The 14,821-nt window shown below is 37.0% G+C and overlaps 2 protein-coding genes across 5 annotated transcripts in view; one reads left to right on the forward strand and one right to left on the reverse strand.

Moving 5' to 3' along the window:
- mcph1 (microcephalin 1) overlaps window positions 1-14,821 on the reverse strand; it is a 34,209-nt gene that overhangs the window by 4,252 nt on the left and 15,136 nt on the right. The window contains exons 14-15 of one of the 4 annotated variants that reach the window (XM_028603358.1): window positions 1,419-1,460; window positions 1,203-1,257 (exon numbers count right to left, since the gene is read on the reverse strand). The exons of 2 other annotated variants lie outside the window; for them this stretch is intronic. In XM_028603358.1, the coding sequence (XP_028459159.1) occupies window positions 1,203-1,257; window positions 1,419-1,460 (97 nt within the window). Of the gene's footprint in view, window positions 1-1,202; window positions 1,267-1,418; window positions 1,461-14,821 lie in introns of all 4 variants that reach the window. One more of the 4 variants, XM_028603357.1, reaches the window with a different exon arrangement.
- Window positions 1,148-13,946, forward strand: angpt2a (angiopoietin 2a). Its single transcript, XM_028603374.1, has 9 exons — window positions 1,148-1,663; window positions 5,704-5,859; window positions 6,959-7,080; window positions 7,182-7,420; window positions 7,817-7,944; window positions 8,272-8,373; window positions 8,971-9,137; window positions 10,826-10,956; window positions 12,764-13,946. Exons 1-9 carry the CDS (start codon window positions 1,394-1,396, stop codon window positions 12,934-12,936), a joined length of 1,488 nt encoding a protein of 495 aa, XP_028459175.1. The 5' UTR covers window positions 1,148-1,393; the 3' UTR covers window positions 12,937-13,946.

The raw sequence follows: 14,821 nt of genomic DNA on the forward strand, positions 1-14,821 counted from the left end.
ATGTTGTGGGGAGCCAGTTCCCTAATTTTTCTAGAAAACGTAAACCAAGGGTGATTCATTTTCAGAACCATTTTCTACTTAAAAACATTTTTTCTTTAAGCCACAGAAAAACAACTTACTAATTCAATCTTTTCAGGCATGTTGTCTGAAAGATACTCAGAACATGCCTATTGACTTTAATAATTCTGGAAAATATCCAATCTTTTTATAGAATATGTATTAGTATTAGGTCTGATCATTTACAGTATTAACAGTTACACTCAACAGATTCACAATGTGTGGGATCACTTTTTGTCGTACTATTTCAAGCTAGTGTAGATGTGAACATTTGGGACAGGATACAGAAAACACCCACAACTTGCCCACATATTCAAAAGCTGACCAAATCTCTCATCTAACAAGGTAGCCTACACTTACAAAATTGCATTTTCTTTGTAAGAGAAAACAAACAACTTTTTTTTACCTTAAAGGGTAAGAGCAAATCATGCTTCATTATACTTAAGACTCAGATAGAGATCTGCCAAGTACATTTCATCTAATTCTTGCAAAAACCTACCCTGAAGCAAAGGCAAATATAAAAGCCATGACTATTTTGTGGTCAGAGGTCATCAAGTGGCAACTTTAGTTTGTACCAATAACAGATGATATGAGACTTTGTGGACTGTGAGACACGAAGAAAGACCTGGGAATTTTGAATGGTTTTATGACATTATGAACTTGTGAAATAAATCAAAATGGTGAAAAATAGAAATGGAAAAACGTTCTCAGGAAAAGGGAAAATCTGTAGATTTCAGTGGATTTTAAATCTCCCATTTAAAGATGCAAGTGTGTTTGTTGTAGGCCGGGAAACATTTTTCAATGAATGGGATGGACACTGCTACTATCACAGTGTGTGCTGAATGTGGACAGCTGCATCCTGAGTAGCTGTTCAACTAAAGAAGAAAAAAAACATGTGGGTATAACAGAGGATATAGTGGAAAGTGTGTAGTTTTGTGCATCTGCTGTTGTGAAGTGAGTGTGCACTGAAAGGAATCTCCACTTCATTGCTCTTCACAGTGAGTGGCGGCAGTGAGGGGGGTGTGGTTTAGACTCACAGTTAGCTAATCAGAGGGGCCACGGGCAGCTCAAACAAGTGGTTGGGGGCTTGATGAGAAGAGCACATGCAGTCTGGAACCGGTAACCTAAAGGGAATGACACATTACCTCTAATTCCTGATGCCCTTTTCTCCTCCTTCCACTGAGAGGTAATAAACGGAGTCTGCAGAACCTCAAGAGGATTGTTGAGGGAAGACATCCAGTCATTGAGAGAAAATTAAGGACAGGTCAACTTAAAAATCCAAGGACTTATAATTGTACTTACTTTGTAAAAGGTAAATATTATATATAGCTTTACTATGAAGATGCTGAATGTGGACTTACTAGTTTTAAGTTTCTGCCTTTGTCTGGGGACAGGACAAAGTGCTGTGGGTAAGAGACAATATCAGATCCAAAACGGGCCGTGCAGCTACACTTTTCTGCTGCCTGAGCAGGAAAACTGCCAAACCCAGAGCAGCAACTACAACTATCCAGTTCAAAAGGATGGACCTGTGGACAACGAGGAGTCGGCTCAGAGGCTGGAGCAACTGGAGATCATCATGGAGAACAACACACAGTGGCTGCTTAAGGTAAAGTTGTGTCACACCCATGATATCACATCAATACATGAGACTGTGATATCAATGACTGCCTTGATTACAGTTATTTGAGAGTGATAGTTTCAGAGGTAAATAGGAAGAAGTAGGGCTGGGCGATATGGAGAAAATCAAATATCACGATATTTTTGACCAAATACCTTGACATCTATACCGCAATGATATTGTAGTTTTGACTATTGGTGCTTTCACAAAATATTTACTCAATGAGATTTTTGATAAATAATCATCTGTAATGTGGAAATAATGACTAAGTGGGCAAAGGCAAATAATAGAACAGTTACAACAGTCTGGTAAGTTCAGAAAATGACTGAACTGAACTAAATACTGTAATGCAGCCTTTAAAACCAGGAAAAGACAATACTTATGACGATATCTAGTCTCATATCACAATATCGATATAATATCGATATATTGCCCAGCTCTAGGATGAAGTATACTTAGGTATCTGAAGCAGCATGATATGTTAAAGGACAACATGTGCTGAGGAGCTATATTTCCTCAGCACGTGTCACTGGAGATATTCATACTTCCTTACAATTTTCTGGAAAGGAAAAAAGGTAGCATTTTAAAGAAAATCAAACACCTAGTATAGAGCATGAGAATCATTTGGATGAAATATAGAACACTAAAACATTTGATGAATTATCTAATACTGTACTTACACACTTACACATTTTAACATCCAGCATGAAAAGAAAGTTGTTTTTCAAGGATGCTGTTTTTGTTTTCAAGTGATGGGCAGATTATTGAGGCTCACACTAAACCACTAGCTCTTTAAGTGCCATACTAAAATGAGTGAGGCTTGACCAATACCACAAAATAAAAGAGTGATGAAACTGCTCCACTTAACAAGACATAATCAGTTTAGAAAAGGTTTACAACAATTTTGTCTAAATGTGTAGTTATGTCAGAGCTATAACACATTAAAAAACCCACACACAGCATTACCAGACATATTTTTGTTAAAAAACAACAATTGTCTTATGTGGAAACAAACTTACAAAAATCTGTCTGTGAAACACTTTCTTTCAGTGCAAAAGGACATGATGGGTTTAATGACTGACAAAGACTCAACACAGTTGTCCACACGAGGGATGTGATTGAAAGAAGTGAACGACCTCCCTCTCTTCTCCCTCTTTAGAGTGTAATTACTGATCAGAACTATACAAGACAAGAACACCTCACAGCTTGATCACACAATTCCCGTCTCGTAACATGAAAAGAGCTCTAAACTGTTCCACAGGAGCGCTCAGAGGGCACAAAAGCTCAAGTGCTGCCTCAGAAATCAAAGCCTGCTTGCAGCACAAGTGAACATTTTAACACAGGTTACATATTTCTTACATACAAAGAAGGAGGGCTGGGACAATAAGCTTTTGTACCGATTCGATTCTTTCACGATACACTGATGCTGATTCAATGTGTATTGCGATTTTCATTTATTGCGATTCTACAAGTACTGTGATTCGATAGTATTGAGTATTGCGATTTTCTTTTCGTTCTTTAACAAAAACAAAAGTTGAATAATTCTAGAGACAATATATCATTATACATCTCTAAAAACTATTTGTTTTCTAAAAAAGTCAGTCTGACATTATTTAATTTGTAAAGAAGTACAGTACATAACATGTATTTTCTGCATTTTCTGCTTTCGCCGTTTTGCTGGAAATGGAAATAATGTAGTCGCCGTTTGCGTTACCATAAAACAGGAAATATTTAGGTGAACCACTGGTAAAAAAAAAATAAAAAATTGATTCTAGGAAAAAGAATCGATTTTAAAATTTGTCTAAAAAAAATCCTGATACGTAGGTGAATCCATTTTTTTCCCTACCCCTACAAAGAAGCACTGCTGATTAATGATATGTCACCAAAGATTTAGCTGTATCAACATAGCTGTTTGTGTTTAAATGAAGGACTCCAGTGCCTTCTTCTGTTGTGCGACTTCACCAAATTAATTTGCACATTAGAAGATACAGTAAATATGGGAGAAATCTCAGCTCAGGTGTGATGGTTAAAGTTTCACAACACAAACGTTCTTTCCTAAAGTTAACTTGATACTTTGCCATAAAGATTTGTGTGAACTAAAGCACCCAAATATAATACATATTCTCACTATTAAATATTATACCTTACCACAGCTCTGCAAAGTGGAAGAATTAGCCTAGACTTTGTAAACCTCCATCAGTAGGCAAGTGTGCTATAGCCATTATTAGCTTAGCAACCCAGAACAAATGTGTAAAAAAAATACTATTTAATTATTCAGCCTGATAAGCTGTTACGTGTGGTAGAGAGGTCAGTTGTCACAATTTATGTCATCACAGATAAAAGAAAACCACATTCTCCTACAGCTAGAAAGTAGTAAAACAAAATATTGGCTACCTTGGGTGCAGCCTTAATTCATTTAAACTCATATATGTAATTATACTGCTGATTAAAAGGTGCATAGGGTATAATGTACCCATTCCATGTTGTGATAGGTTTTGGCTCCCCATTATCCTAAATAGAACTAAACAGGTAAAGGAAATAGAAGGATTGATGGATGATATAGAACTTTACTTAATCATGGTAGTGCCTCTTTTACAGAAGTGGCTTGAGGGATGGAAGAGCTTAAATAGAGTGTAAATAACTTGAGAAAACAAGTAATTGCCACCTAAGTTAGAGGAATCAGTCACTTAAAAGCTTGAATAACTTAACACTGCTGTCACATAAACATTCAGGATGAGCTTTATTTTGAAAAGATTTTCCAAATCAGTAAACCGTAGACTTCCATCAGGTGTGATATATATATTTAAAATAGTCACTTAATTTCTCCTTCCTTCCTTTTTACACTGCACCAGCTAATGACAAATGAGGAAAAACAATTTGTTGAGGAACACAGTTCGCGCATGGAGTAAACAACTGATTAGATCAATGACTGTCAATGGGACATCCTGCCAAAATTTCAAATGACAGCCTTCCACCTACTACAGATCCCTTTGTGTATCCAATAACACAAACAAACTTGACGTCATGAAAGGAAGACAAACAAAATCAGCACTAATTGCAAATGTTACTTGTATTTTCCATAAGAAAAATAATAATAAAATTGTCAGTTTGGGGTTGCATTGCTGACTGATGAGAAAATAACCAAAGTGATTATGCAAACTTACTGCAGATGACAAAGATATTAAACGGACACTGGTTTCCAGTTGCACACACATGTCATACTGTCATGAAGGATGTAACTCCTCATTCAACACTTCCATCCTGTTTACGAGTCGTGTGACCTGATTGCCACTCAGGAACACCATGCAGGAAATAACTTAATGATTGGTCTCGGTCTAAATCTGGCAATACTGTAAGGTAGATGAGAACAAATCTCGTAAAGATGAAACACTGACCATTTCACATCCTGAGGCCATCTATGCTCATTGTATTATTCCTATGATTAAGAGGTTTGATATGGGCAAGGTTACATCAGAACTGTAAATGTTTGTACCATGCATAAGTCAAGATTATATAAATTAATTAATTAATCTGTTTCAAGATTCTTATTATTGTATTACTTTCCTAAGAAAATATTACAATCTATTAATTTCCACATTTTGACCTTCAGGACAAAACAATGATTTTCATGTTTTAATTTAAAGAAGCTTTTAAATATTTGACACCGTATAATAAAAACTATTTAAAATACCTTGTCATGGGACAGTTCTGTTCAACTTCATCCATAGCTCTATTTAAATAATTAAACAATGGTGCTTGATCATAAATCTCTATTATAGCGCCATCAATATATTTCCAAAATAAGTTGTTAAAGGTTCAGTATAAAACAAATGTAAAAATAACCTTTTGTCATATTTGCTCACACCGTCACTATATACTTCCAGTAGTACACGAGACAGATAATCTTAGAGAAAAGCATGTTCCTCTGCCTCCTCATAGTGCTCCTAATGGCATTTGCAAGATCAATCTAATCAATGATTCTTTAAAACGGTCTCAAGCTAATTAATTGTCTTGCTTCTGTGCTGCAGCTGGAGAACTACATACAGGACAGCATGAAGCAGGACATGGTCCAAATCCAACAGACTGCTGTACACAACCACACAGCTACGATGATTGAAATTGGAACAAACCTGCTGAGTCAAACCGCAGAGCAAACAAGGAAACTGACCAATGTGGAGGCACAGGTGAGGCTGTACTGCCTGCTACTTTTACAGGCTATGCAACAGGACTGTCAAAACAGTTTACACATAGCATAATAAGCTTCTTAACAGAATAACATGCTAATGAAATTGTGGTTAAGTTGTTTTTTAATGACATGAATACATGTTTAACATTCCTTTGTTTCCATTCATAGATGCAAGCCTAAGTGTCCTCTGCGATACACTGCATTAAATAATGTAAAAGAAAATACGCAGAGGGAAAAACAGGCATGACTGCGTCAGTTTATTATTGTGGCTACACGTCAATGACCTTATGTGAGCCAACTGTACAGCATTTCCTGTTATTAGCACACTCGTATTCCCAAGAAAGGGTCTATCAGTTTGTCACAATCAGACATCCGTCTGTTCAAAGGCATCAACAGCTCCATTGGATCCATGTAAACAACCTGCTTTTTGCTGAGTTCAGTTCCTCCGAACTGGGAAATTAGAGGCAAGGTCCCTAACCGCAGAGTTTAGTTCAATACGTCGGTCTGTGAAAATAGGTTTCCCTTGTTCAGGTATGTCTGCTGTATTGGAATTTGGTCGTTGTTTCCTGTCATGTTTTTCCATTTTGCAAATGGCTGTTTGTTGTTCACGCTAGAGGTGCAAACTGAGCTTGTGTTGAACTTGACCCACTAATCGAAATGGAATTATTTTGACAAATTGCCTGTTGACGAAACAAACTTTTTAGGATTGTTTTATACACGTTTATTGCTCTTTTGCCATACCTTCTTCTATGTTACAAGGTTTTTTACTTTCTTTTTTCTAAATTGATGCAAGTCATGTTGTTATTTGCATACTGTATTGGAGAAATGTCAGATGCAACTGCATAATTTCACAGTAACATGTCAATAGTAGAACACAACCTGCATCTAGTTGTGAGTTAAACTTGGGACCATGTTGTGTTGTGTGGATAAACAAATCAAGAGGATCCTGAGACCTTCTTGAGGCTAATGTGAAGTACAAAGTGTTTATATCACTCAGGAGCATTTAGAAATCTACTGATGGACGAATGGACCATTTTACAAGATATCTCTTGTACACAGCTTGACTGAACTGCTTCGCCTTGTTCTTTTGTTTTTAGGTAATTCATCATACAACTCGACTTGAGCGTCAACTTCTTGAAAACTCCTTGTCAACTAACAAGTTGGAAAAACAACTAATTGTCCAAACAAATGACATCAGCAAGCTGAATGACAAAAACAGGTGAGAACATCAAATCGCAACATATTGTAAAATCACAGGCCATACTAAACAATATAGTGTTGTGCTAATGTGCACCACTGAACTTGTTACCCTCTTCCCAGCTTTCTGGAGAAAAAGGTGGAGGAGATGGAGGAGCAGAGGCAGGTGGAGCTGAAGATGCTTCGCGATGAAAAAGAGCAGCTTCAGTTTCTAATACTGAGGCAGACATCCATAATCGGCGAGTTGGAGCAACAGCTGCTCAAAGTCTCCTCCAACAACACTGTACTGCAACGTCAGCAGCAGGAGCTACTGGACACCGTGAACAACCTCATTCACACCATCTCTGTCGGTTCAGCTCGAGGTGAGTCCGCACTTCAGGTCATCATAACCTCTTTGATGCACTCTTAAGTTTTATATTCATATTTGTAAAACAAATCCATACTTGGGCGCTGCAAGTACAACCACAGTCCGCTGTAGCCACTTGAAATCAATTTAACGCCTGCACAAACTAATCCAATCAAATGGCCCTGCAACAATTCTTTTCTTTTTTTTAGGCCATTGTGTGTCGTTGTGCAGTTGTCATGAATTGCACAAAAGATCATCATATAACTTTAATTATCACATGCCTCACTGTAAAAGCAGTAACACTGAAGAAATGAATGTGACCTTTTTTTGCCTCAATGTGAACTTATCAAAGGAGAACGGTTAAATGCCATACAATTGTGTGTCAAAATAACAAGGCTGATTTCTTCTGCAGAGAGCAAAACTGTCATGATGCAGGATACTCCTACCACATTCATGGACTGTGCTGCGGTCTTCAAGGCAGGAAACACCCAAAGTGGAGTCCACACTCTCACATTACCTAACACTACAATAGAGGTTAAGGTACAGTAATCCTGTTTAACTGATTCAGACTTGGCATGCACTGACCCATCAACACTTACTCAATCTTGTAAATAAAACCTCTGGAATGCTCAGTAAACAGTATTGTGTTTGAGGGCGGAGAAGTTAAATTAAAATGTTCTTAGACTTCCATTAATGATGTACATGCTTTAGCTAAAATGGTGATCTCCTTAGAAACTTTTCAGTTAAGACTTGGACTTCAATTCTGTGTACCTTCCGTGCAACTTAACACGTTTTAAACAAACTCAAATAAGACAACATTGTCAAATTATAAATGAGCAAAGAACTCCTTTTTCCTTGTGTTTGAAGGCTTTCTGTGACATGGAGACAGAAGGAGGTGGGTGGACAGTACTACAAAAACGCTTTGACGGCCATGTTGACTTTCACCGTACGTGGCAAGAGTACAAAAAGGTAAAAGCGATCAAGAAGTAATTCTTCCCTTTAAAAAAATATAACCTAGGCTACGGTTTTCATTCCCAATGCAATTCATTCCAATACAGTGAGCAAATTTGGTTTTGGCCATCAACTGAGAGTGATTTAAAGGCCTGGTGATTGTACTACAAACACAGAGCAGTGCATCTGAAACTTAAAATCTAGGGGGTCTAGATGATGCCCAAAAATAGACCAGCATTGCCAATGCCAAACAGGAGATAAATGAGCCAACGCCGTGCCAAAAAGAACCTCAAGTCCCTACTAAGCAATCTTTACCGAGGAAAGCATTCATGCCATTTCCTTTTTTCCTACCACAATGCAAGTTCAGTAAAAACTGGCATACTTTCTTATCAACATCTCATTGGGAATGTGAATATTTGTGTAACTGCTGAAAGTCTCTTCAGTATTCTGATGAAATATTTTAGTTACAGGGAAAATAACGTTCAGTGTAGTATCCAAGAAATGTACATGGTGGTCCTGTTTGTTTGTTGTTTTTTTTAATGGAAAAAGTAACCTACAAGCCCCTCCTGCAGGGGTTCAACAAGGTTTAATTGCATTTATTTTGTGTCTTTTCAGGGGTTTGGAGATCCTTCAGGTGAATTCTGGTTAGGAAATGAATTTGTCTCCAAACTGACAATTCAACAGTCCTATAAACTAAGGATCCAGCTGAGCGACTGGGAAGGAAACTCTGAATTCTCACAATATGACCAGTTTTCTCTCGACAGTGAAGCACAAAATTACAGGTACGTTGTACTGACAACAAAAAAAAAAAAAAAAAAAAAAGTGGGTCGGGCAGCCTGGGTAGCTCACCTAGTGTACAAAGGCTCAGTCCTCTCTGCAGCGACTACAGGTTCAAATCCAACGTGCGCCCTTTTGCTGCATGTCATTCCCCCACTCTCTTCCCTTTCATATCTAAGCTGTCCTATCAAATAAAGGCCTAAATGCCAAAAACAAATAATCTGAAAAAAACAAAGTGGGTCAGATGCTTGGTAGCAAATACTGAACATTTTGTTTAATTTCTGTTTTAAGTAAAAAATTTACAGTTCATGTAGCTCAAGTTGTTAAGGATACAGAAGCCCTTCAGGAAATAATGTGTCTCTCTTACAACAGTGCTTTTGAAGTTTGCTATCCTAAACAGATACCCAAAACGGATGCCAATTTTCAATCAAGGAGCGAAACTAAAGCAGAGCCTCAAAACTCAAAGCCTTGCAATTATTATGAAGAAATTAAAAACTATGTTAGTGACAACCTACAGAGGCAATAGTCATAAAACAAGATGCATACAAATCATCTTTAAAGCACCATCAATAGAACTCACATGTAGTGTAATGGCAATCTATTTCATTCATAAATTTCTCCCCAAAGCTAAAAGCATAGGAGCTCTGGCTGTAATTATTTCATCATACAACATTTTTTACCAGCCTGGATCCATACTTCTGAATCGTCACCCACATCTGTTTTTTTTTAAGCAATTCAAATAAATGTAAAAATGAAGTGAAACGATTCAGTCGGATTATCAGGCTAATTCACTAGTCGGTTCACTGACAGGCAACATGACACCACGTTAACGGACAGGCTGACAGTGCTGAATTCACTCTGGTTATTAAGTCGTAGCATTAATGTGCAAGGATTAATTCTACAGTCTTGACTGATAATGCATTTTGACAGTGTCCCTGGCCCGTATCACACATATCGCCAGAAACCTACTTTTGAAAAAACTAGCTCATGATAAATGCTGACCTCCTAGTTTTACTTAAAAGCAAAACACATTATAGAAAGTGGTTCTTTGCTGTATAAGACTATCTATTTCCTGATACTGACGTACTGGAATCAGCCCCAAAAAAAAGTAATAAACTGGCCAGTGTTTGAAAAATAGGAAATACATAAAATGCCTTGGTTTTTGAACATTCAGTCTGCACTTCTTGGCAATAACACAGCCTTCAGAAGTATTTTATTTTCCGAACCTAAGCTGATTTCAAGAGTGGAATGGATCCTTCCTTTGAATTTGACAAACAGAGTTTGAAATGCTCCAATCCAACACAGTTCTTTTTAGGTCTTAAGTCTACTAAACTATGTCTCCAGTTAGTTGACTCAGTATTCCCAAATAACTCTTAGAAAAGAAACTTCACATAATAGCATAACACAAATCTTTTGGGGAAAGAAACAAAAATAGCATGACAACATTTGAAATTGCCAAGCTACTTGTGAAAATCACAATAAGCAGAAACATCAACAAAAATGACCATTATTGTATAGTATTGAACAAAACTGTAATGCAAATAGCACACACTTCAATCCTTATGCCAAAACTCCATTTTAAATCCAGTACTAGTAAAGCTGTGCCCAAAGAACTGTGTAAGGTAGTTGGACGCTGCCTTTTGAGGAACAGCAATCACACCTCCTCCTTCATTTTTCCTTTTCCATTCTACAGGATACACCTCAAAGGCTTCAGTGGAACAGCAGGCAAAATAAGCAGCATCGGGCAGCCAGGAAGTGATTTCAGTACAAAGGATGCGGACAACGACAAATGTGTTTGCAAATGTTCACAACTGACAACAGGGGGTAAGAAACACATTTTTGTAAATAACTTGAGCTTTTGAATAATGGACCTTTTTCACAGCAAACATTCTGACTTGTCATAGTAGGAAAAGCACAGCTGAAATTGATAACCTTAACGATGGCTCAATTCCATCAAGTGTCCCAGTAAGCTATTTCAGTGAGTCAGCATCCACAATACCAGGGCCTCTCCTAAGTGGAATGCAGCCATCATTAATGGTTTTGAATACACCTGTGCTTTTCCTACTATGACATGTCAACATGTCTGCCGTGAAAAAGGTCTATTGTGCTCGTCAGGAAAATACAATAATCACGTTGATTCGTGATGGCACTTGTTATGGAACAAATTCCAACCCACCCAAATCTTGGAACTCCCCCCAAAAATATTCAAGGGCATTTTAAGGACGCCTTTACTTTTATGGCCAGGTCAAAGAGCACAATTAGCTCAGAGTTAATCACTGATCAACTCATTGGGGAATTCAGTGCCTACAATGGCTGACATTCATAGCCTGGGAACAGAGCTTTTACCTCTCTCCCCTTGAAAAGTGACTCCACTGCCAGAAGTTAGTCTCCCTCTGTATTAGGGTCTGCCAAGTGAGCATTAAAGCATGAAAACCCTAACCCTCTCCCTTTTTTCCCATGAGGCCTCTCTCACAGGGGACTTCAAATGCACATTATCCACAATCACGACACTGTTAAAGAGTAAAGCAGGCTCTGCTTTGAATTAATTTACTAAATCTGTAAGAAACCATAAGTATGTTAAACCATATTACGAGCTCCAATCATTTATTTTTAACTGAAAGATTAGATTTTCAGGTTTGCTTGAACACTGTTTACAGATATACATGCTACTCCTATGGACTACGAATGACAGCCCAGTTGTTATATTCAAATTAAAAGGGCTATGTGTCCACGATAACTGACAATCTCTATGATGACACCTCTACATAAGAGCAGTAGCAATTGTACTGTCATATCCAATTAGATGCTGCAAAATATGAAATGCCTGCCTTGACACCATGACACGTACTTCCACTTTTGAACAAGTAGCTTCTAGTTGCTTGTGTGATGACATAATGACATAACATAGATTGAGCTATGGCTAAAGTGCAACACAGCTGAAAAGTGCATTAATGCTTTTCATTACATAGAAGCTATACAACCGGTATTATTGCTTGAAAAATGTAATTTAATGCTCATTTGTTTGTTTAAATCTCAACTTTGTCTATTAATTCTATATAGTAGATGTCACAGCTTGTTAACTGTTCAGGTTTTAGAGGAGTGTAGGCAGTCTCCAGATGGCACAGTTAACAAAGCCTGCATATACATACAATTTTAATGTTGTAGTTTCAATTATAGTGAACTCAGATGGTTTAACTCTCATTAATAGCTTTCTAAATTAAAACAACAATGCATTAGTAAAGTGTATAAATGGACTGAAAGTCACCACAAGAGAACATAAAGATGGTTTAGCTGTGAAAGGGGCTTTGTATCCAAAAGTATCCAAAGTATCCTATAGCTACGTACAATCATGTACAATGGATTGAAAGTCACCACAAGAGAACATAAAGATGGTTTAGCTCTGAAAGGGGCTTTGTATCCAAAAGTATCCTATAGCTACGTACAATCATGTACAATCATCAATGACAAGTGTGATAGTATTTAGCCCACCAAACTAGCCCATTCTAAAAACAGGTTACCAAATCATACTACAGAAAATACGGCAAAAGCCATCCCTGTTATACACAGAGTTGCATGCATTATCCTCTTTGACAACATTACATCTAAATGTAAGTTTGGTTTGATGTTCTAGGTTGGTGGTTTGATGCCTGTGGTCCGTCCAATTTGAATGGGATGTATTACCAACAAGGCCAAAATTCAAATCGCTTCAATGGAATCAAATGGTATTACTGGAAAGGCTCGGGCTACTCACTGAAGTCCACTACAATGATGATCAGACCAGCAGACTTCTCAGGTTCCCTTTGAACTGTCACGCTCAGATTAAACAAAGTGGGAGGGAAATTCTGCCTGACGAACAGCAACAAAACCAAAAATAAAAATTCTCAAGGGAACCAAAGCACTTCATGAACATATTTTTACATACCTTTGGAAAGACATATTTTGTGCATGTTTATGTGTATAGTAATTTGAAATAGACTGACAAAATGACAAATATCTATACTGAAAATACTTATGAATGGTATGTATAGATAATTAGGTATAATAATTACATTATTGAGTAATGAGTAATTACAGCTAGCTAACCATACAGAAGAGGCCAGAGTAAATTGTGACATTATTTAATCTAATGTCTTTAAAGATTTTAATGTTCAAGCACCCATTTAACTATGTTTTAAATAATAGCTGCCTATGTCATTGTAAAAACAAAAAAAGAAAGAGACAATGGTACAACACAGAAAAACTGGCTCAAAGTGATTATGTTTCTGTTGAATGCCTAAAATGTAAATGCAAATGTAAAAATGACAGAAAATGTTTCTCTTACGATGCTGTTTTTCTCCTGAGAATGTATGTGCATTTCTTGTTTAATTTATATGTAGATTTTAAATTTGATATTTAACATTATTATATGATGGAGATTTGTTAGTTTGACATCTTGAATCCTAGCTAGTTAACGATTTTATTGCACATAGGCTACACTAAGGGGAATTCTTTTAATATAATTCTGCAGCACCTTCCCACATGCTCATGCATGACGATCTTTTTGCAGTCTTTTTTATTTATGCAATATTTCTTTTAAAGCTTCAACATCCAATTTATGAAAAGGTTGTGGAAGTGAGGAAGCTGAATTTCTCACCAGTAAACACTGGCTTTAGATTTGTTGGAGTGTTTGACTGTAATACTCTACCAGCGGTTTCATAACTGAAGTTGAATATCAAACACAACCACAAGACACAGAGCTTAAAACGTAAGCTCTAAAGTCCTTCTCAACAACAATTCTGTTTGACACAAAAATGCCAGATCAACACAACTTTTTCAGTAACTTTTTATCACTTCAAGTACAAAATAAAAAATGAAATGTTCAAAAGTTGCATTTTCTATTGTAGCTTTAAGGTCACTAATCACTGTTTAACTACACATTTCAAATCTAACCACCAAATCTTCAGAAGAGCGATATGGGGAAAGTTAATAGTGGGCAATATGGATCAAATCTTTTATCACAGTATATGTTAATTTTAAAGTGTGATATTGATACATGTTGTGGCACAATCAATATGGGGTTGTTTATGGATAAAACAGCCACATGGGAATGTTTTGTTTTTGGCTAATTCAGCTAATTAATAAATAAATAAAAGAGCGAAGCATGTGGTCACCAAACGCTGGAATGTACCCGTAAGTGTAAAGGAATGACAAACAGCCATGGGGACATAAAAAAATACTTTTTCACAACAAAAGCCATCATGCAATTTCAAGAGGAAATGTGTTGAAATGTGTCTGCATCAAGACCCCACGTCTTCCCTCACAGTGGCAGGAGCGGACAGTGATGAGTTCAGGAAGAGGCAACATTCACAGTTCACACAGGATGCTTCGGGAAAAACAATCGGACTGAAAATGGATGACTGGCAATAAAAATTAGCAGGTTTCCGTCCAACTTCCTCGGCTTTGGTTTAACAAGCCTTTATTAGTTTTGTGCGTCAAAACGGGGCGTTGCAAAGATGACTTATATGTAGAAAATGATTTATATAAAGAAAAGAATTATAATTATGAAACTGAAGAAATGTAAACCATTGTCTTTAAAAGTATATTAAAGCAAAATTCCGTAACTTTTTTTACCTTAAAATAAAAGCTTCTAAATCATTTTGATCTTACTCTGAACTTACATAATAGGGAGAATGGTGCCTGTCATCCCCAC

The sequence above is a fragment of the Perca flavescens genome, chromosome 17 (genome assembly GCF_004354835.1).
Source record: "Perca flavescens isolate YP-PL-M2 chromosome 17, PFLA_1.0, whole genome shotgun sequence".
NCBI lineage: Eukaryota > Metazoa > Chordata > Actinopteri > Perciformes > Percidae > Perca > Perca flavescens.